The following is a 23,526-nucleotide window of genomic DNA, read 5'->3' as shown; positions in this document are numbered from 1 at the left end:
CACAAAAACAGACATATAGACCAATGGAATAGAATAGAAACCCCAGAACTAGACCCACAAAAGTATGGCCAACTCATCTTTGACAAAGCAGGAAAGAATATTCAATGGAAAAAAGACAGTCTCTTTAACAAATGGTGCTGGGAGAACTGGACAGCAACATGCAGAAGAATGAAACTAGACCACTTTCTCACACCATTCACAAAAAGAAACTCAAAATGGATAAAGGACCTGAATGTGAGACAGGAAACCATCAAAACCCTAGAGGAGAAAACAGGAAAAGATCTCTCTGACCTTAGTCATAGCAATTTCTTACTTGACACATCCCCAAAGGCAAGGGAATTAAAAGCAAAAATGAACTATTGGGACCTCATCAAGATAAAAAGCTTCTGCACAGCAAAGGAAACAATCAACAAAACTAAAAGGCAACCAACGGAATGGGAAAAGATATTTGCAAATGACGTATCGGACAAAGGGCTAGTATCCAAAATCTATAAAGAGCTCACCAAACTCCACACCCAAAAAACAAATAATCCAGTGAAGAAATGGGCAGAAAACATGAATAGACACTTCTCTAAAGAAGACATCCGGATGACCACCAGGCACATGAAAAGATGCTCAACGTCACTCCTCATCAGGGAAATACAAATCAAAACCACACTCAGATATCACCTCACGCCAGTCAGAGTGGCCAAAATGAACAAATCAGGAGACTATAGATGCTGGCAAAGATGTGGAGAAACAGGAACCCTCTTGCACTGTTGGTGGGAATGCAAACTGGTGCAGCCACTCTTGAAAACAGTGTGGAGGTTCCTCAGAAAATTAAAAATAGCCCTACCCTATGACCCAGCAATAGCACTGCTAGGAATTTACCCAAGGGATACAGGAGTACTGATGCATAGGGGCACTTGTACCCCAATGTTTACAGCAGCACTCTCAACAATAGCTAAATTATGGAAAGAGCCTAAATGTCCATCAACTGATGAATGGATAAAGAAATCGTGGTTTATATACACAATGGAGTACTACGTGGCAATGAGAAAGAATGAAATATGGCCTTTGTAGCAACGTGGATGGAACTGGAGAGTGTGATGCTAAGTGAAATAAGCCACACAGAGAAAGACAGATACCATATGTGTTCACTCTTATGTGGATCCTGAGAAACTTAACAGGAACCCGTGGGGGAGGGGAAGGAAAAAAAAAAAAGAGAGAGAGAGAGAGAGGTTAGAGTGGGAGAGAGCCAAAGCATAAGAGACTCTTAAAAACTGAGAACAAACTGAGGGTTGATGGGGGGTGGGAGGGAGGGGAGGGCGGGTGATGGGTATTGAGGAGGGCACCTTTTGTGATGAGCACTGGGTGTTGTATGGAAACCAATTTGACAATAAATTCAAAAAAAAATCTAAATTGTTGAAAGAGAAATTTGACATCCTTGAGGCTATAGATCATCATACGAAAGATGTTTTCTGCTCTTTAAAAACATTACAAACATTGAAACATTTCCTTTCAAAATGTAAAGTTCTAGCTGTCTCTTTTTTTTTTTTTTTTTTTTTTGAGAGAAAGAGACACAGTATGAGCAGGAGAAGGGCAGAGAGAGAGACACAGAGAGAGGGGGAGACACAGAATCCGAAGCAGGTTCCAGGCTCTGAGCTGTCTGCACAGAGCCTGACCTGGGGCTTGAACGCACGAACTGTGAGATCATGACCTGAGCTGAAGTCGGGCGCTCAACTGACTGACTCACCCAGGCTCCCCTTTACCTGTCTCTTCTGAAGGAGTTTATCTGGTAAAAAGGCCTTTAAATTTTTCCTCAGAAAATTGTAATTTTTAGCATCCTTTGGAAGTCACTTATGGTAAGCATTGTACTATTGTGTAACATTATAAGAAAAAGTAGCACAATTTGTCATTTATAAGAGCAGATGTCCTGCAAGAGGGCACGTACCTATCTATAGATGTGACTATAAAACACACGTATGACTGACTGCATGGACAATGTGCTATCTGTGGAGGTAGCAGGGGTGCCCAGTGGACAGTTTTCAGCTAGTAAAGAGGACACCTGAGCTCTGCTTCCCCTGCTGTCTCCTAAAATTGGGAATGATATTTACTCGAATGTTGACTTCCATTCAGTTCCTACCCAGCACGTGGCGCAATCCAAGTACTTTCTAATCTCCCTAATTCCTAAGTAATCCAATCATGATTCCCTCATCTGATTCTGACACCAAAGCATGAGGTTGGGGAATTATTAGTAGTTTACAGATGGGAAAACTTAGGCACAGAGAAATGAAAGAATGTGCCCGAGGTCACATGACCTGTAGGTTTGGAACCTGCATTTGGACCCACGTGCTAGTCTAAAGCACCAGTGTGGCCCCTCAAAGGACATCCTCCCACACCTGTTCTCAGACATTTAACAGATATGTTCTCACTATCTCTGTACGAATTTCACCAAAATTACAAATTGAGTTAAATGGCTATCTGTAAACTGCTTTTAAAATATAGGTATCATACCACACCCACTGCTCATTCCCTCTCCCCCATCTCCTATCCACCCTCAGTTTGTTCTCTGTATTTAAGAATCTCTTGTGGTTTGCCTCCCTCCCTCTCTGTTCGTAACTATCTTTTCCCCTTCTTGTTCTGTTAAGTTTCTGTTAAGTTTCTCAAGATCCACATATGAGTGAAAACATAGATCTGTCACTCTCTGACTGATTCACTTCACTCAGCATAATACCTTCCGGTTCCATCCATGTTGCTGCAAAATGGCATGATTTCATTGTTTCTCATTGCCAAGTAGTATTTCATTGTATATACAAGCCAATTTGACAATAAATTATATTCATAAAAAAATAAAATTATAAAATTTTTTTTAAAATTTTTTTTCCAACGTTTTTATTTATTTTTGGGACAGAGAGAGACAGAGCATGAATGGGGGAGGGGCAGAGAGAGAGGGAGACACAGAATCGGAAACAGGCTCCAGGCTCTGAGCCATCAGCCCAGAGCCTGACGCGGGGCTCAAACTCACGGACCGCGAGATCGTGACCTGGCTGAAGTCGGACGCTTAACCGACTGCGCCACCCAGGCGCCCCAAAATTATAAAATCAAATATAAGTATCATAGACACATAGAACGTTGTTTCAAATTAGGTGACAACAGATATGTGTACAGTTCTCCTACCCCTGAGAAAAACTGGAATTCATCAGCACAGAAATAACATCATTAACATCATCATTTCACATTATTATCTAAAACTAATCTCACACTATTATCTGGAGTTAAATTGGATGCTAGTGTTTGTCATTTTTTGTTGTATTTTGCACAAATAATTTAAGTTATACTGAACTGCATTTTTATTTATTTTACTTATTGTTTAATGTTTATTTATTTGGGAAGAGAGAGAGAGAGAAGAGTGGGGGAAGGGACAGAAAGAGAGAGAGAGAGAGAGAGAGAGAGAGAATCCCAAGCAGGTTCCACATTCAGTACAGAGCCTGATGCGGGGCTCAATCTCAGTAACCGTGAGATCCTTAGTCGAAATCCAGAGTTGGACACTAAACCAACTGAGCCACTCAGCACCTCGGAACTGCATTTTTAAAATGAAGATATGATAGAGAGAATTCTAAAGGTGCCCCCCCACCAAGATTCCTGTGCCCTGGTTATTCAATCACACAGTAATTTAGATACTGCCACAAAAGGATTTTGCAAATGCAATTAATGTTACTAATCAGCTGAATTAAAATAGGGAGATTATCCTGGGTTTTCTGTGTGGGCCCCATGTAATCACAGGAATCCTTAAAAACAGAAGTGGATGGCAAAGGGGCTTCCAGATGCGAGGGGGATTTGAGGGGCCATTGCTGGTGTGAAACGGAGGGCCCATGTCCTCGTCTGAAGAGAGGCCTCTGGGCACTAAACGCAGCCCCAGCTCAGCCAGCAAGGAAACAGGGACCTCAGACCAACGACCTGAATGAGCTTATAACAGATTCTTCCCACGTCTTCAATAAAGAACACGTCTCTATGGATATCTGGGTTTTAGCCCATCAAGACCCATGTTGGCCTTCCATGGAGCTATGAGCCACTAACTGGGTGTTGTTTGAAGTCCCTATGTTTGTAGTCACTTGTTTTGGTAGCAGCAGCAAACCGGGAGAAAGGGGAAAGGTGTCAAAATTCAAAAAGAGTGTGTCTGCTGTTACAACTACGGAAAACCAATATGCAGCTGTAAGAGCAACTCAAGTTCAACAGCAGTGGGAGGAGTTACAGCACTTGGAGCAGGAAGGTGGAGATGAGAAAAGCAAGACAGGGACTAAGAGTTATTTCCCATAATTGCCCTTCGGAGGTTTATGGTATTTGTGTTTTTAAGATGTGCAACATTTGAACATGCTGAAAGGAAGTCCGGAGAAAGGGAGAAAGAGGGACTGATAAGGGGAGAGGTGACAAGCTCTGAGGGTGGCATGGATGCAGAGAGCAGGTGGAGAGATTAGGACAAGAGAAACACATCTTCCTCTGAAAGGGATGGAAAGGAGAAAGGGCATGTCCAAACCCAGGTTGGGTTTGTACATAGGGTGGCAAGAAATGCTGGGGAAACTCTTGCCTGGGGCTTGCACTGTCATTTGAAGTGGGGGGTGAGGGCAGCTGTTGAAAGTGAAATGATGGTGGGTGTGTGTTTGGGACACGAGTGCAGCAAACTGGACACTGGTGCTGTGCACCATGAGCCAGATCAGCTAGAGAAGCACGGGATGACAGTCACCAAAGCCCCAGGAAGGTGGAGCTCCTCAACGATTGGTGGCCGCGTCCAGCAGGCTGGGAGGTTTTCTCTGGGGGTGACCAGCCCCAGTGGTGTGGGTGCAAGGCACACAAGGGGTCGTATTTACCCAGCAGTGGGGGTTCGATTCCTCCCTCTTCTCTCCTTCCTTCCTTCCTTCCTTCCTTCCTTCCTTCCTTCTTCCATTCCTTCCTTCCTTCCTTCCTTCCTTCCTTCCTTCCTTCCTTCCTTCACTCCTTCCTTCTTCTCTTTTGTCTATGTGTATCAGGTGCAGCAGAAACCATAAATCATATTTCAGAGTTACTCCAAAAAATAAAGCCAGAGAAATATTCTGTGTCTTTAGTTTATTTGAATTATACTTCTGCTTATTCATAAGACAATTGAAGGAAGCTACCTAATTTTTCAAATTTCTTGGAATTACATAATTTGACAATTTATTCACAAATAAAGACTACTTTTCCTCCCCAGGATTCTTTCCTAGTAATTTATTTTCATGCCTACAGACTAGGATTTGGAAAGGTTAAATAGAGAAACTGCACTGTCTCTTAAATGCAAAACTTCCCTGAGTAGGGATAAAAAACTTGCCCAAGAAGATTTATGGAAAATGGGCAAGAGTAGCCATTTGAGAGTGGCCAAATTCAATGTTAAGATTCTCAGTTGGGACCCTGTATGATGACGGCTGATTTGCCTTCCAGACAAAAGTTAGCTCCTAAAAGAACTGTCAGTTTGAGCGAGGACACCAGCCTGGTACACCAATTCATCCATCAGAGAGAAGAATCAGGGGGCACCTGGGTGGCTCAGTCAGTTAAGTGTACGACTTCAGCTCAGGTCATGATCTCACGGTATGTGAGTTCGAGCCCTGCATCGGGCTCTGTGCTGACAGCTCGGAGCCTGGAGCCTGCTTTGAATTGTGTCTCCCTCTCTCTCTGCCCCTCCCCCCTCATGCTCTGTCCCTCTGTGTCTGAAAAATGAATAAACCTTAAAAATTAAAAAAAAAAAGAAAAGAAAAATCAGTAACTGTTCAAAAATCATGCACCATCAGCACATGGTGTGTTGAACATAATTAACTACCTTCTCTTGCTATGGGCCATATGCACTGGCATTTATAAAGCAAGGTGTTGGCTATTCATCCCAATTAAACTTTAAATTTAACCAACATAAAATCTGTGACTTTACAGCCAGTTTTGAGATCTTCTACATGTTTACGTGTGTTGTTTGGCATTTTAGATCTTTGGATACTTCTCCTCTGAAGAAGATATTCTTGCTTCCCAGATGGGTGAAGACAATTTGGTTTTCCTTGTTTCTAGAAAACAGCGAGTTGTCGTTTCAGGTGATATGTTTAATTTCCTTTGCAAATCAATATGGGGTTTAATGTTTTCTCAAAAGTAAATATTGAGAGTAAAATAGAAACTGTACCTGAGGTTAGGTTTGAAATATGATCATTGCTCTGAAGGACCCTAAATAAAGAATGTTGGGGAGAAATAATTCACATTTTTCTGGAAAGGTTCATATCTCAAGTGAGTGCAAGCTCTGTACGATGGCACCTCAATACTGCATGCCCAAGCACAAGATGAAATCAAATTTCCTTTAAAATTTTCTTAAATTTCATTTTTTTTTTAGTAATTAGAACTCCTTCCTACACTTCCCTTAATTATCACATGGAAGTTTAACCCTATATCTCTAAAACTGTGAACTTGGGCCAATCACAGAGGAGGGTCATCTCAGCATAGAAGTCTCAAGAACATACGTCATTTCTTTTTAAATTTGAGCCTGGGACCCATCCCTCCCCACTGTTGACACTTTGGGTTTTCTTTCCTTTCTTCCCTCTGGGGAGGAAGAAGCCCACAAGGAGGAAGGCAAACCCCAGAATCTGCCCCTGCCCTCCATTTCATCCCAGACATTCTGAGATGAAGCATGTAGTCTAAGTCGCATCTGGTGTCTCTTTAAAAAGCGCCTGAACTTCCTGCAGTCTCTTGTGAACCAAGCCCACCTTTGTCTTCCAACCTTCCTCAGCCCGACCCTTGGACCTCACCAGAGCCCGTCATCAGGCCATGAAAACGATCATCAGACAACTGAAGCTAGGCAGCTGTCCCAGCTGCATATATGTGGTTTTATCAATTCAGTACACAGGCAAAGGAAAATGAAAGCGTCCAACGTTGTTTTCAAAACAAAGTAAAAACTAATGAACAAACAAAGAAAAAACCCTTAACAGTACTAAGGTGGTGTCATTCTTTTATGCTGGAAAGCCCGAGATCATATTAGACTTTTATTCTGTGTAAACCATGAGGGTGACAGTTCAAAGAAAGGATTCCTGAAAGATGTGGAAATCTCAAAATGGAATGATTCCAAAAGATGTTTGGAAAACACATTCTCTGTAAAATATACATTTTCTGTAAAATATGTGCCAGGGGCATGAGCATATACACATTTTCTCTGGGAATCCATGCACCACATTGAATTGGAAAGGGTTACAGGTTCAGTTTAGTATCTCTGGGGATAATTAAAAAGTAACACTTGCTGGTTTTTATGGTTTCATTCTACTTTACTTTTTCAGCAAAAAGGTAAAAAAGATGCTTTACTCTTTCTTTAAAAACAAACCTAACAAATTAGTTTTAGGATCTTTAGTGCTGGGAGATGAAATGAATATTATGTTGTTGACAGGTAGTAGAAGACGGGATGTGATTAAATGCATCGTCAAGATCCCTCAGTTCGATTTACTAGTAACAGCTTCTCAGAAAGGATTAATAACAGTCTTTAATAGCCAGGTAATTTGAAAGTTGGATTCTTCCCTCTTCTCTCCCTTCCATCTTCCTTCACTTCCTTCCTTCCTCCTTCCCTTCCTCCTTTTTTCTTTCCTTCTTTCCTTCCTTCCTCCCTCCTTCCTACCTTGCTTCCTTCCTCCCTCCTTCCTTCCTTGCTTCCTCCTTCCTTCCTTCCTTCCTTCCTTCCTTCCTTCCTACCTATCTTCCTTCCTTCCTCCTTTTTTCTTTCCTTCCTTCCTTCCTTCCTTCCTTCCTCCTTATTTCCTCCCTCCCTCCTTCCATCCTTCCTTCCTTCTTCTCTTTTGTCTATGTGTTGTAGATACATATGTATCAGGTGCAGCAGAATCCATAAGCCATATTTCAGAGTTACTCCAAAAAGTAAGCCAGATGTCACTGAAATAAGGAGATTGCCAAGTTTTGGAGCAATTGCTGAGATTTTGGTAACTGCATCTGGCAGTCTTCCTCAGGAAGTCTTACTGAACCATGTGGCATCAGCACAATTAAAGGATGATCCTGCAAAATTTCTCGGATAAAATCAGCAAAATTCACAAGCCACGTGATTTTGTCATAATCTTAACAAGTACAGAAGGTCCCAACAACAACCTTGGACATGGAGTTAAAAGGTGGCTCATATTCCGGCTCCTCTGTTTTACCAGCTATGCTGTTAAACAGGAAACTTAATGAGCTGGCTGACATGTTTTCATGTCTCTTTCACGTTTACAAAATGAAACACCCAGACAGGTCTTCCCTCCCTCGGAGGGCTGTAGGGGAGGTAAATGAGATAATGAACACAGAAGCACTTTATGAACGATAAGTACCCCTGTTCCTTACAATTATTGTCACTCAGTGCTAAATTTGTAGGTTTCAGGCTTCCACTTTCAAACGAGGAGAGATTTTATTGCAACATATAATGTTACAGACTACACAGTGTTTCACTATAACATTGAAAGGAATGGTGTGAAATATCGAAAGCAAATAATTCCACCTATTGGTTCATTTTCAACTAGAGACAAGCTTTATACGAGTAGAATATATTTAAAAGAACCATCACATGATTACAATTTCAACAGTAGTGGTCAGCCCTTCCGTGATCAGAGCAGCTGGGTTCTGGCAGTGGAGAAGGCTGCCGGGTCCCTGAGGAGGTGTGGTGGCAGGTGCCTGGTGGGGGATGCGGAGCTTGGCTGCCCTGCCCAGCAGAGCCCTTGTCATCTGGCACCTGGGCATGTTACTTATTACCTCCACGCCCGACTCCTCTCAGAACCTGAGAACTTTTCTCCTGAGGTAGCTATGCTATCGGTAGGAGTTAATACATACAAAGTGCTTGTTTGGCATCACTGTAAGTGCTCAGGAAGTGTTGGCTGTTACGATTATGGACAAATAGTGTGAAAACAGAAATGGATTGCCTCATATAAATATGAAAGCTTTTCTCCACCTCTTTTTCTCCCTGGTGCCTTCTAATTTTTTAGCTTTGCTTCCTCAAAAATAGAGTAAGATGATATGTAAAGAAGAACACGAGAAGGAAAATAATGAACTTCATAGTGAAATAGTTCAGGATTATGTGAAATAAGTGAGGCGGCATTTTCATATTTCCAGAGACATCACACCCATACATGCATGCATGTGAGCACACACACTCATTCACACGTTTATAGATGAACACGTGCATACTCACAAACATGCAGACACATCTGTTTCTTACAAAAACCATGCAACTGGAGAGAAAAATTGCTTAAAAACTAATTTTTTTAAAGATTTGATACACCAAGAATAAACAGCATTTTGAAAGTTGCATGTTTTACAAATAGGATGACACATTCTGTGAACAAAATAATTGGTAGGGTAGGTCACAGGAATAGTTTATTAAAAGGTAGTCATTAATAATGCAAAATATCTCAGAATAGGTTAATCCATAATTTAGGCTCAATGTAAAGTACAATAAACACAGTTAAGGATTTTCACGATGCTCTCTAGAAGGGTTGGTAATATAGACTGCAAATGTCATTAATAAAAATTCCTGCCAAAAGGCTGAATTTTAAAAATTCAGAAGATATTTATAAGGGTTACTGAACTTTTAAAGATGATAAAAGAAATTTAAACACATGCTTTCCACTAAAGATAGAGGTAGAGAAATAGAAGAGGAACACCACGGGTGTTCTGTTCTCTGCTCACCAATTTCCTGAGGGCACTTAATTCCTCCCATCTGGAAAAAAAGTCCCGGTTGGAAAAAGCCTCTTTGAACTCTTCAGATGAAAGAGAGTCTGATGACCGTGACTAACAGTTTTAGTGATCTAATTTACTTTTCCCCCTTTTCACGTCTGTTCCTTCTGGGCAGCCATTTTCTGTACTTTTCCCAAGACCACATGACCATGCAAAAGATATCAGGTCATTAATACACTTCAAATACTTACCTTGACCTTGAAAGCGATTAACATGCCCTAAGGGGAGATGAGTCTGATCAGGTTCATTATAGCTCTGCAAGGACTAAGTCTATGATTCTCAACCAACACAGTACAGGGCATAAGATTCATGCAATAGATACTTAACCCAGTAAAAGAGGAAGCACAAGGGTAGAATGTTCCTAAGTCTCTCAGGAACCTGAGAGACAACTTTCAAATGAAACAGTATTTCTCTTTTCCAATTCAAGCTGTATTCATATTGACCTATTTAGCATTCCTTTGGACTACTCTTGACATTGCTGTTAGTATTATTTTGCATTCCCAGTTTTTGATATCCAGTGTTGCTCCGAATAACTAAAGAATGTAAGGCAGTCTGCAAACAGGGAAAAAACATCAGTACAGTGTGAGACTCTACAGGCACAGTCAACAGGCTTTAATGACAAGCCACAGAAGCACAAACTGTGCCCGAAGCAAATAGTGAATTCTTCCACAGAGCTAGGTTTTTAGGGGAAAGGAGGAAATGCACGAAAGGTATACATGACAAGAGAGAGGAAACTGTGGAGACAATGTGTTGTTTTAAAGCCAAAATTCTCCATTTTAATTGTAGTGTCAACTAATTTTCATTATTCTCTTCCTTTGTTCATAGATGAGAGTCCAGACCAGCACCACTGTTAAGGTGAGTACATTTTATAAACTCCCAGTGCAGTCAGATTTGGGGCTGAGGGCATGGATCCTCAATAACTAATCACAAGCTCTATGCAGTGCCAAGTAGGCCCTAAGAAGATGTTTTCGTATTGTATGTCTATTGACTAGGACCAAAACTAGACCTTGAGCAACAGCAGAGGACCCTCACCTTGCTTCCTGAAGTTAAATTTATTTCAGAGAAGTGTTCAGAGACATCAGTCCCTGGAAGCTTCCATTTAAAAGCCTCACCAAAGTTTTTTCCAGGCAGCTGCTATTGAGGAATGTAAAACCTGGACACAATCCAAGCTGTGAGAACAACAGGGAAATGGCCAAGGGATATAATTTGAAAATATTGCATTGGAAACTCGAAAATAGCATTGAAAACTTTAGTGCAACTTGTAATTTATTTAATCCATATCTCTAAGTGGAAAGTGACATTGTGGCGGTTGTAAAGCTATGATGAGCTGGCTTCAGAGTCGCACGATGGCTTTACGAGAGATGGGGACATGTCTGCCTTTCACCCTGCTTATAAGCACTGAATGCCCTGAACTACACCGGATGGAGCCATGCCGCCTGGCAGAGGAGCCTTTGCTTCTTAAGCTGAAACAGCTGTTGGAATCCCTAACGCACGTCTGGAAGGCAGTGCCCAGCACAAGTAGGCACTCATAAGCGGGAGCTGTTGTGCTGGCTTTGTCCTGTGTCTTTGACATGACAGATGCCACCTGTGCCAACTTGGTGACTTTAGGCAACACAAGACAAACTCATTGGACTCAACTTAGTTATTGACCAGATGATCACTAAGCTCTTTTCTGGCTAAAAATTGTATGCATGGGGACAGGATCAGAGAACTGGCTTAACTTGGGCTCCCCGTGTCCCCATGAAAAGGTGTTCTCATGAAAGTAAAGAGTGCTCACAGATGCCTGCTCTGTGGGTGGCTCTGTGCATCCAGGGAGCTGCAACAGGCATGAGCTCATCATTCTCACGCTGATGGTGCTGGAAAACTCAAGAGTCAAGTGTGAAAGATGAGAGCCTCTCTTCCAGACATCAAACCAGAGATGTTGCAAGGCTCCCCTGCAAATACTGGGGCAAAGTGAGGCTTAAAATGGAACTAACATACTCTTTAGTAACCATCACCAAGTGATAGACTAAAACATATTATGTCCTCCTCCCCCAATTCTGTGTTTTTCTACCAGGACACCTCCTGGATCACAGGATGTGATTACCTCTCACAGCTGAAAAGAATTGTTGCCACTACAGAAAGGACCATCATTGTCTGGGATTATAAAGCTCAAGGCAGTGGCCAGGTACTGTGCTCAGAAAAATACTCCTGGTCCTGAGGTTGTCTTTTCCATACTGGTAGGATATGAGCTATCCACTTCCTCTACTGAATGTCAGTTTCCTCATACATAAAATGAGGCAGTTTAACTAATCAAGTTCATCATTAAACAAGTTCAGCATTAATATTCTGTGAGTCTAATTAAAAAGGAACATTCTTTTCATTTAGTGCGGATTTAATTTGGTGAACAAAATAAATAATTTTGTCTTCTTTTGTTTTTGAGAGAGAGAGAAGCTGATTCGTTTCTTCTTTAATACCCTTCTCTGAATTCAAGTATTAGCTTTTTGATTATGCTTGTGTTATCAGGTTCATAGCCCTTCTTTCCAGTTCAGCTTCCATTTGTAACAAAATTACTAAAAATGAAGTGACCAATTCTGGTAAAATATCTAAGGGGGAAGATGTCAATATTATCCCTTCAGTGGACTGAAATGTTACCATTTAAGCAGTTTACAATATTTATTGAGCATTTGCAGACATATAGAAGTAATGAACACATTCCCTGCACTCAAACAAAACTCAGTCTTGAAGGATCTCATGAAAAAACATAATATGTAATACAATGGTGCAACAAATTATGCATTAAAAACAAAAACACAAGGGCCATAAGAGTTTGGGGAGAGACAAGATTGTAAAAAATGCCCTCGGGAAGCAGGATCCTTTGAAGGATGAGGAGGATTAAGAAATAATTAGCCTTCCTCTGTGCCTTACTTGTCCCTAGGCTCAGTGGAAAACTAAACTTCTCATTCTTGTCCCCATAACCAGCTAGTGATGCCAGGATGACTTTAAAGAAGATAGGTTCTTGCTTCATGTACTTTATTATGTGATGTGTTAGGTCTCATGTTCTGCAGTTTGATTGCAACGTCTTCTCTGTCCAGTTCTGTCCAGTTTTCACTCCTGTTTTCCACCCCATAGAAGCTTCCAGATCCTTGAGAGCATCTTCCACTCTCTGTCCCCTTGCCTCCTTCTCTGCCTTTTTGTCTGCATCACCTGGATGGATCATCTGGGCTAAAGCCATCCCCACCCTCCATTTTCCTAAATCCTTTGAAACTCTAGTACTGATAGATGTGACAGCCTTTCTCTGCTTCTTCATGGTGGCTAATACCTCCTGGAGAAAAATACGAAGTCATACTGTTTGGCATCACTACAATTCAGGGTCTGCAGACTCATCTGAAGACTCACTGGCTTCTGTCAACCTCTTTCTTGCCCTTGCAAATCACTTTCCCATCCCTGTCAATATTCCAAAAGGCCATTATTGTCCTCAAGCTCTGTCCCTTTCGGCAGATGGACTTGCCCCTATTTTCCTGAGGAATCTGAGTCTATGAGGCTTATCCTCTTGTAAATTCTAGCTCTCTCACCTACAGCTTTAATGAGGACATTCTACTACCTTTCTTTCTTCCTTCCTCTCTCTGGGGGCAAATATCCCATCCCCTACACCCTCATCCAGGACAAGGCTCTTTCCTTTCTATCTTTTTTTTTTTAATTTTTTTTTCAACGTTTATTTATTTTTGGGACAGAGAGAGACAGAGCATGAACGGGGGAGGGGCAGAGAGAGAGGGAGACACAGAATCGGAAACAGGCTCCAGGCTCCGAGCCATCAGCCCAGAGCCCGATGCGGGCTCGAACTCACGGACCGCGAGATCGTGACCTGGCTGAAGTCGGACGCTTAACCGACTGCGCCACCCAGGCGCCCCCCTTTCTATCCTTCTGACATTCAATTCTCCTTCTAAACCATTCCTTTCAACCACCTCTCAATCTTTCTGTCAACCAGTTCATATCCCAGATCAAAGGTCACCTTCCCTGACTATGGGACCTACAGTGGCTTCTCCAGTCACTATCACAGCACCCTGCTTTATTTCCTCAGTGCACTGCCCATGATCTTAAATGATCTGCTTCTTTATACCTGTATTCCTGCACTAGAATGGTAGCTCCACAGAGTCAGAAACTTGTCTTGTTCATGCCCACATGGCCCATGCCTACAATAGTTCTTGGCACATTGTAGTTGCTCAATAAATATTTGTTGACTGACTGAATGAAGCTCTAAATATATTCAAGTCTCACACATTCTAAATAAAATAAAACAAAACAGATGTTTTAATAGTTTTTTTCCCCTCTCTCTTAGGTAGAGAGTGAATTCTGAGAGAGCACTCGATATATAGCCCAGTGAACCCAATCCAATAGCCCAGAGTCAGCTTGATAAATGCTTGCTGACTATTTCTGGATGAACTTGGCTGTTAGGATATGTTTTTCCTGATAACTTCTTGTAAAATAATTGGGGTGTTAATACTTGATTTTCCTATTTACCATCCAGTTTTATGTCCCTGGTCTTGTAACACCTCAACCTTGTTACTTCCCATAAATTTGCCATACAAATTCAAGAGAGGGACAGGCCCAGTAACACCACAGAAAATCTCATTACATATTGAGCCAAAGGCGCCTCACCCTTTTCCCTACAAACTCCCCAAAAGCAGTGATGGGATCATGGTCAATGGTCATTAACTTTTACTTGGTTAACTTTGGACATTTTTTTTTTTCAAGTTTCTTGAACACCATGGGAGTATCTAAAATGAGAGACATCAGAAAGTAAAACTTGTATCAAATAATAGGGCAATAGTTAATATGTGGGTAGTAGGGCAATGTAATAACTTATTAAAAGCATTCTTCTGTTCCTAGGAAAACTATTTTGTCATAAAGCCTGTGGATCACTGCCTCCTGTGTGTGTGCGTAGTGTCTCTGCCTGACCAGGTCTGCCGAGATGACATCCTCTTGGGGGATGATGGTGGTTTCGTAAACAAATTCACGGTAAATAGTGATGACTTTGGACTGAAGCAGGCAAAAGCCAAAAAAAAATTACAAAACCAAGTCTTAGACTCAAAGAACTTTAAAAGGTAAGGGTAGTACACGGGCAGCTCAATTGTTTTAATATAGACTGTGTTCAAGTGTTTATATAGTGAGCACAATGTGCTAGACCTACCGTGGTAGAGATCTAAAATGCCAAGCTGAACAACAAATGCCTCTTACGTCAAAGAACTTGCAGTGTAATTGGGAAGAGAAACGAGAAAATAATTAGCCCCTGAAATTTCAATTAACAATAAATCTATAGGTAATTGAATAAACGAAAGAGTTAAGTGAAAAAATTACATCATGAGAAAACTATAAAAGACATGTATGACTGTTTACTAGCACTTGAATGAAGAAGAGTATAAACATGAAAGCAGTGAATGTAAAATTCGAAGAAAAAAATTGGATATTTGACAAAATCAAAATTTCTGGACATCAAGAGATAACATTTTAAAATAAGCTAGCATAAATATTTATAATAAGTATGACAAATAATGGGCTAATACTCTTTAATAGATGTTGGAGTTTTATTAAAAAACAATAATTCCCTGAGAAAAAATGGTCAGAGACTATGACCAGATAATTCACACACAGGCACTCACAGTACAAATACTCAATAAACATTTCAAAATGGTCACCAGGCAAAAATACTAACAATTATGTCCAAGTGATGAGATTATAGGTGATTTTTATTGTCTTTATAATTGTGTTGTCTTTGAAGTTTTTAGAGTAAAGCATATATTACTTTTATTAGCAGAGAAACAAATTTTGTATTAAATATATCCTCTCTCTCAATCAAAAAAGTACAACTTAAAATAAGATACAAATTCTCATTTATAAAATTGGAAGAGATTAAAAATGGGGGAGATTTTATGGATGGGCATTCTCCCACACTATTGGTGGTAGAAAGTATGAGTTAGATCCCTTTCTGGAGGGAAACTTGAGCACACACATCAAGTGTCTGCGTAAACCTTTACACATTAGGATCCAGGATGTACATGTGTTTAAAAATAAAAGTATGGTTATCACAGCATTATTCCCAGCAGTAAAGTATCTAGTGTCCAACAATGGAGGAATGATTAACTTAAATGATTAAGTCAGTTCAATACTGTATAAATGTGTAAAAGCTCTAATACAGTTTCTACAAGTATATATTTACATATCTTATAAATATGTCCACATAAATACATACACTTATATGTAAAATATATTTTTTGTCAGACTCCTGTTTTTTGTCAGATATTTAAAGTATCAAGAGCATTCAGTAAATCATAGTATTATCATAGTAGGGAATGCCATGCACTCCCTGGTTGTTTTTTGGGTGTGGAGCTTGGTTTTGGGTGTGGAGTATTGGTATACCTAATATAATACTAGGTAAAAAAATTAATTTTTCTATGTACATATGAATTCAGTTTTATAAAAAAACATATAGATGTGTAGTATATTTCTATTTAGGAAAATATTGAATGTAAATATCTCAGTATATTAATAATGATTCTCTGTGGGACTTTGAAGAGGTGATTTTTATTTTCCTCTTTATGTTTTTCTACTTTCTAAATTATGCAATGAAAATTTTTCTTTTCTTTTTTTGAGAGAGAAAGAGGGCACAAGTTAGTGGCGGGCAGAGAGAGAGAGACAGTGAGAGAGAAGTGGGGCTTACCTGAAGCGGGACTCGAGCTCACCTATGTGGAACTCAAACTCAGGACCTGTGACATCATGACCTGAGCCAAAGTCAGATGCTTAGCAACTGAGCCACCCAGGCACCCACAAAATTTTCTTTTAGAATGAGAAAAAAAATACTTTTAAAAATACAGGATTATATTTTGTTGTTAATGTAACAAATATTTTATCCCAGAGTTAGAATATGCAATTTAAATCTCAAACTATTACAATTAGCCAATTTCTTAAAAAAAAAAAAAAAAATTAGCCAATTTCTGAAATCCTGATAATGACACAATAATTAACTATCTGGCTCCATTTTCCATTCTTCATATTACTTAGTTGCACAAAAGTATTAGAATCTGATGGGGAATTCCTAATATGTGATGTGCTACTGTATACACTATCAAGAATTTCATTCCACGAGAAAGTCGGGATAGAAGGAACATACTTAAACATCATAAAAGCCATTTATGAAAAGCCCACAGCTAATATCATCCTCAATGGGGAAAACCTGAGAACTTTCCCCCTGAGATCAGGAACACGACAGGGATGTCCATTCTCCCCGCTGTTGTTTAACATAGTGTTGGAAATGCTAGCATCAGCAATCAGACAACAAAAGGAAATCAAAGGCATCAAAATTGGCAAAGATGAAGTCAAGCTTTCATTTTTTGCAGATGACATGATATTATACATGGAGAACCTGATAGACTCCACCAAAAGTCTGCTAGAACTGATACATGAGTTCAGCAAAGTCACAGGATACAAAATCAATGTACAGAAATCAGTTGCATTCTTATACACTAATAATGAAGCAACAGAAAGACAAATAAAGAAACTGATCCCATTCACAATTGCACCAAGAAGCATAAAATACCTAGGAATAAACCTAACCAAAGATGTACAAGATCTGTATGCTGAAAACTATAGAAAGCTTATGAAGGAAATTGAAGAAGATACAAAGAAATGGAAAAACATTCCATGCTCGTGGGTTGGAAGAATAAATATTGTCAAAATGTCAATACTACCCAAAGCTATCTACACATTCAATGCAATCCCAATCAAAATTGTACCAGCATTCTTCTCGAAACTAGAACAAGCCATCCTAAAATTCATATGGAACCACAAAAGGCCCCGAATAGCCAAAGTAATTCTGAAGAGGAAGACCAAAGCAGGAGGCACCACAATCCCAGACTTTAGCTTCTACTACAAAGCTGTCATCATCAAGACAGCATGGTATTGGCACAAAAACAGACACATAGACCAATGGAATAGAATAGAAACCCCAGAACTAGGAACCACAAACGTATGGCCAACTCATCTTTGACAAAGCAGGAAAGAATATCCAATGGAAAAAAAACAGTCTCTTTAACAAATGGTGCTGGGAGAACTGGACAGCAACATGCAGAAGAATGAAACTAGATCACTCTCTCACACCATTCACAAAAATAAACTCAAAATGGATAAAGGACCTAAATGTGAGACAGGAAACCATAAAAACACTAGAGGGGAAAGCATGAAAAGACCTCTCTGACCTCAGCCACAGCAATTTCTTACTTGACACATCCCCAAAGGCAAGGGAATTAAAAGCAAAAATGAACTATTGGGACCTCATCAAGATACAAAGCTTCTGTACAGCAAAGGAAACAACCAACAAAACTAAAAGGCAACCAATGGAATGGGAAAAGATATTTGCAAATGACGTATCGGACAAAGGGCTAGTGTCCAAAATCTATAAAGAGCTCACCAAGCTCCACACCCAAAAAGTGTGGATTATTATTTAAATAATCCAGTGAAGAAATGGGCAGAAAACATGAATAGACACTTCTCTAAAGAAGACATCCGGATGTCCAACAGGCACATGAAAAGATGCTCAACATCACTCCTCATCAGGGAAATACAAATCAAAACCACACTCAGATATCACCTCACGCCAGTCAGAGTGGCCAAAATGAACAAATCAGGAGACTATAGATGCTGGCGAAGATGTGGAGAAACAGGAACCCTCTTGCACTGTTGGTGGGAATGCAAACTGGTGCAGCCGCTCTGGAAAACAGTGTGGAGGTTCCTCAAAAAATTAAAAATAGACCTACCCTATGACCCAGCAATAGCACTGCTAGGAATTTATCCAAGGGATACAGGAGTACTGATGCATAGGGGCACTTGTACCCCAATGTTTATAGCAGCACTCTCAACAATAGCCAAATTGTGGAAAAAGCCTAAATGTCCATCAACTGTTGAATGGATAAAGAAATCGTGGTTTATATACACAATGGAGTACTACGTGGCAATGAGAAAGAATGAATTATGGCCCTTTGTAGCAACGTGGATGGAACTGGAGAGTGTGATGCTAAGTGAAATAAGCCATACAGAGAAAGACAGATACCATATGTTTTCACTCTCATGTGGATCCTGAGAAACTTAACAGAAACCCATGGGGGAGGGGAAGGAAAAAAAAAAGAGGTTAGAGTGGGAGAGAGCCAAAGCAGAAGAGACTCTTAAAAACTGAGAACAAACTGAGGGTTGATGGGGGGTGGGAGGGAGGGAAGGGTGGATGATGGGCATTGAAGAGGGCATCTTTTGGGATGAGCAGTGAGTATTGTATGGAAACCAATTTGACAGTAAATTTCATATATTAAAAAAAAAAGAATTTCATTCCAATTATAATAGGTTCTTGGAGTAGAAGCTGAGACATATATTTTCTTTCTCTGAGATGTGTGTCACCTGTCAGAAAATTACATGGCCTCTTTTACATTCCTGTTTCCATTAGCTGAATGTTAGAAATTTGAGGAATCTGGGTACAGTTAAATAAATGCTAATTCACATTGGTTCTTTTGGGTCATTATTTACATGTAGATGATTTACGCATGTAGATGATCATAATGTACGTTATTTAAATTATTAAGACTGACATGTATAGATAAGCTGAGTGTTGAGGCATATTCTTACACCAAACAGATTCTTAAACCCAACAGAATGAAAAGGATTAAGGCCAAAGGGGTAATTAAATTCTGGAGCCATCATAATGTTTTCCTGAAGTTGATATCCACACAATACATTTATATCAGATGGGTGGTGGTGGGGGGGGGGGGGGGTGTGTGGATAGGAAATACTGGTATGCAAAATGTTGTGCAAATTAAAGAAAAAAGTAGCCAGCACCCAGAGTCCAAAATTAAACGCAATCCAGTATGAAAAAAAGAAAGCTCTCTATTCTGTATAATCTCATATTGTCAAACATCCCTGCCTTGAGTTATAAACACATCCATTCCTCAACTAGAATCTAAGGAGCTTGGGAACAAGGATTTTGCCTTAGTCATCCTTATGTCCTTTTAACTGGGATACAGTAAGTGCTCAATAAGTGTTCATGAATGAGGAAACAAGTACACTGTAATATTTGAGTAAAGATAACACCAGGAAGATGGCTTCTTCCAGTTGAGGTAAGAATTTTGTCGTAAAAATTTTGGCCCGTAATGCTAAGCCTCTCACTGAAGTGTCCTGTGAACTGGTGAGCAACACTTTGGCAAGGCTGTCGCAGCTTCAGCTTCACCAGTGACTGGGACTCCAAATTTCTCAGTTTTCCAGTTCTGAAAGTGTTCATGGAAAAATCAAAAGTGCATTGACTCACCTAAAACCATATGAAACACAGTCCTTTTGGATAACCAGAATTTACCAGTAACGTAAGGATAATAGTGTCCATATTGAATAAGGATTCTTCTAGAGTGTTCCTTTAATTCTGAATCTACAGCTCAAAATTTGATGATAAACTTTTATTTTTCCTTTAAATACGCCATATGATAAAAATTTAGTTAAACAGTTAAAAGTGGTATAATGCATACGATGGTCTTATACTTGCAGGCTTTACCACAGTTCAGAGTTTTGACTTGGTTAAAATCAAAATGAAATGCTTAATAGAAACTCAACATAATGTCTCTGTGTGTCTAACATAACACCTCCTTTTTTTCTTTTAATTCCCAGTGTTAAAAGGAAGCTGCATAATGACTGGGTTATGAAAATTAGATACATTGCAGCCCTAAGTTGCTTTGGGTCCTGCTCCTTAGACAGTGTTCATTCATTGGTTTTGGAATCCTTGAAGAGACTTGAGGATAATTTGTAAGTACAATAGTTTGTACACATGAACATTCTGTGACTTTCAGACCTTTTACAAGTAATAAGCCCATGACAGCATGGAGCTTTTTTAGAAAACATCAGATCTTAATGATTTCATTTGTTTGACAAGATTAGATTTTTAAGAGGAAATTGAAATCACTCATGCAAATCTGAATATGATGTGTCCTTCTCACAACAATTTTGCTCATTTGTTGTTTATTGACACATTGTATTGGAATAAATCAATACAGGTATATCTATATTTTCCCAGTATAGTTCAGTGGGTAAAACTTTACACTGTGAGGGGCACCTGGGTGGCTCAGGTTTAGCATCCGACTTCAGCTCAGGTCATGATCTCACAGTCCATGATTTCGAGCCCCACGTTGGGCTCTCTGCTGACAGCTCAGAGTCTGGAGCCTGCTTAGGATTCTGTGTCTCCCTCTCTCTCTGCCCCTCCCCCACTCACACTCTGTCTCTCTCTCTTCCTCAAAAATAAATAAACATTAAAAAAATTTTTTTAAGCCTTTACACTTTGAAAATCATTCTTACAGGTCAATTGGCTAGCCTGTGAATATCTATAGCACAAACATCATGTTCCATGTGTAATAAATACATGAAATGGCTTTCTTATAGACAGGTGAATTTGAATAGTATGTAGCTTTGTTTTTTATCTCGTTAAATATTCATTAATAACTATTAATATGTAATAACATTATAACTATATAGTACCTATGTGGGTTTCTTAAGTTTGTTTATTTATTGTGAGAGAGAACGTACATGCAAGTGGGGGAGGAGCAAAGAGAGAGGGAGGGAGGGACTCCCCAGCGGGCTCCACAATGTCAGCGAGGAGCCTGACCCAGGACTTGAGCTCAGGAACCATGAGGTCATGACCTGAGCCAAAATCGAGAGTCACACATTTAACCAACTGAGCCACCCAGGTGCCCCACTACACTACTCATGTGTTAATTACATTAATATATGCTAACTATAAAGCAGACACTATATTTTAATTTTCAGTTTTAAAATGCATTGAGTTATATGCTACAACACGGATAAACCTCAAAAACATTATGCTAAGTGACAGAAGCCAGACACAAAAGACTGCATATTGAATGATTCCATTTATATCAAATGTCCGGAAAAAGCAAATTTATAGAGACAGGAAGTAGATCAGTGAATGCCAGGAAGTGGCAGTGAGAGCAGGGATCCCAAGTGGGCACAAGGGATATTTTTGGAATACTGAAAATGTTCTAAAACTTATTTTGGTGATTGTTATACAGCTGTATAAATTCACTAAAAACAATTGAACCTACACATGGGCGAATTTTATGTTATATAAGGTATACTTTAACAAAACTGTCTTTAAAAACACATAGACACTTCTAGTTTCCAGTCTGGCACATAAAAAGTTTGGAAGTCATCACTCAGCCCTAACAACAGGTAAAATAAGTAAGTAAGTAAGTAAGTAAGTAAGTAAATAAATAAATAAACCAGAAAATCAACAATTCTTCTTAAATCCATCAAAGAAGTGAAGTCACAGATCAAACTGCTGCCCCCAAATTTAGAGAGACAAACAGGTATTTACTAAGAATCACAACTTACCAGAGCAGAAATCCACAAGCAGATACCTCTAGGAAACCAACATACTGTGATAGGAAAACATACATCCCTGGGGGCTCAACATAGACAAGTCTAAGAGTTAAAAACTCCAGGGACCCAGTTATAGGGGTTCCCATACTTCTGTGCATTTTATTTCTGGGACCAGTTTCTCACAGTGAATATTGGACAAAAATCCTCTCCTGCTTCTGACAAGGGAAGAGGAAAATGCACCACATTCTGTTCTTTTTAACGAGTTCCCTTCAGCAAAACTACCATACCAGAGCCTAAACTGTTGAGGTTTTATCAGAGAAACTGATAGAGATCAGAGAAATGATCTGATCAGGGAGATCAGAAGGGAGAAGGGACATATCCAAACCTAGCCCACTCCAGCCATCCTGACCTACCTAAGGGGGAGGAGGGCTGCAGAACATTTCTGAAGTCTGCAGTTCAGAGGACAGTCTTACTAAAAGACTGAAATCTAATCAAAGGACTGTAGACCACTTCCCTTTCACCCCACCCACCTTACAACCACATTACTAAAGGATTATTTGCAGCAATTCCTTTTTTTACACAATACATTCAGTCCTACTATCAAGAAAAAAAAAATTACGAGGCATACTAAAATGCAAAAACACAGTTTTAAGAGATAGAGCAAGCATCAAACCAAACTCAGATATAGGTGGGATGTTGGAATCAGCAGACCAGGAATGTAAAATAACTATGAGTAATATGTTAAGGGCTCTCAGGGATAAAGTGGACACAATGCAAAAAAAGATTGGGAATGTAAACAGAGAGATAGAAATTTTAATAAAGAGTCAAAAAAAGGGGTGCCTGGGTGGCTCAGTTGCTTAAGCGTCTGACTTCAGCCTAGGTCATGATCTCATGGTTCGTGGGATCAGGTCCCACATCAGCCTCCGTGCTGATAGCTCAGAGCCTGGAGCCTGCTGCAAAATGGGTCTCCCTCTCTCTGTGCCCCTCCCCCGCTCTCACTATGTCTCTTTCTCTCTCAAAAATAAACATCAAAAATTTTTAAAAAAATAAAAAAGAAATGCTAGAAATCTAAAACACTAATAGAAATAAAGAATGCCTTTGACTGGATCAACAGTAGACTGACTACTTGAGGAAAGAATCTCTGAACTTGAGAATATGTCAATAGACACTTCAAAAATGATAAAACAAGGGACATCTGGGTGGCTTAGTCGGCTAAGTGTCTGACTTCAGCTCAGGTCATGATCTTGCAGCTCACAAGTTCAAGCCCTGCGTTGGGCTCTGTGCTGACAACTCAGAGCCTGGAGCCTGCTTCAGATTCTCTGTCTCCCTCTCTGCCTGCCCCTCCCTCACTCTCTCTCTCTCTCTCAAAACTGAATAAAAACATTTTTAAAAATTAACAAATGGGGGGGGGGGTGC

The 23,526-nt window shown here is 39.9% G+C and overlaps 1 protein-coding gene across 2 annotated transcripts in view; it reads left to right on the top strand.

The window, feature by feature from the left end:
• WDR64 (WD repeat domain 64) overlaps nucleotides 1-23,526 on the top strand; it is a 151,030-nt gene that overhangs the window by 16,604 nt on the left and 110,900 nt on the right. The window contains exons 3-8 of one of the 2 annotated variants that reach the window (XM_047840593.1): nucleotides 5,966-6,068; nucleotides 7,400-7,503; nucleotides 10,543-10,572; nucleotides 11,774-11,884; nucleotides 14,587-14,801; nucleotides 20,389-20,523. In XM_047840593.1, coding sequence (XP_047696549.1) covers nucleotides 5,966-6,068; nucleotides 7,400-7,503; nucleotides 10,543-10,572; nucleotides 11,774-11,884; nucleotides 14,587-14,801; nucleotides 20,389-20,523 — 698 coding nt within the window. Of the gene's footprint in view, nucleotides 1-5,965; nucleotides 6,069-7,399; nucleotides 7,504-10,542; nucleotides 10,573-11,773; nucleotides 11,885-14,586; nucleotides 14,802-20,388; nucleotides 20,524-23,526 lie in introns of those variants that run through there. The other variant, XM_047840594.1, reaches the window with a different exon arrangement.

This window comes from Prionailurus viverrinus, chromosome F1 (genome assembly GCF_022837055.1).
Source record: "Prionailurus viverrinus isolate Anna chromosome F1, UM_Priviv_1.0, whole genome shotgun sequence".
In the NCBI taxonomy this organism is placed as follows: domain Eukaryota; kingdom Metazoa; phylum Chordata; class Mammalia; order Carnivora; family Felidae; genus Prionailurus; species Prionailurus viverrinus.
Note: the sequence above shows the minus strand (reverse complement) of the source record. Positions and strands in the feature narration are given on the sequence as shown.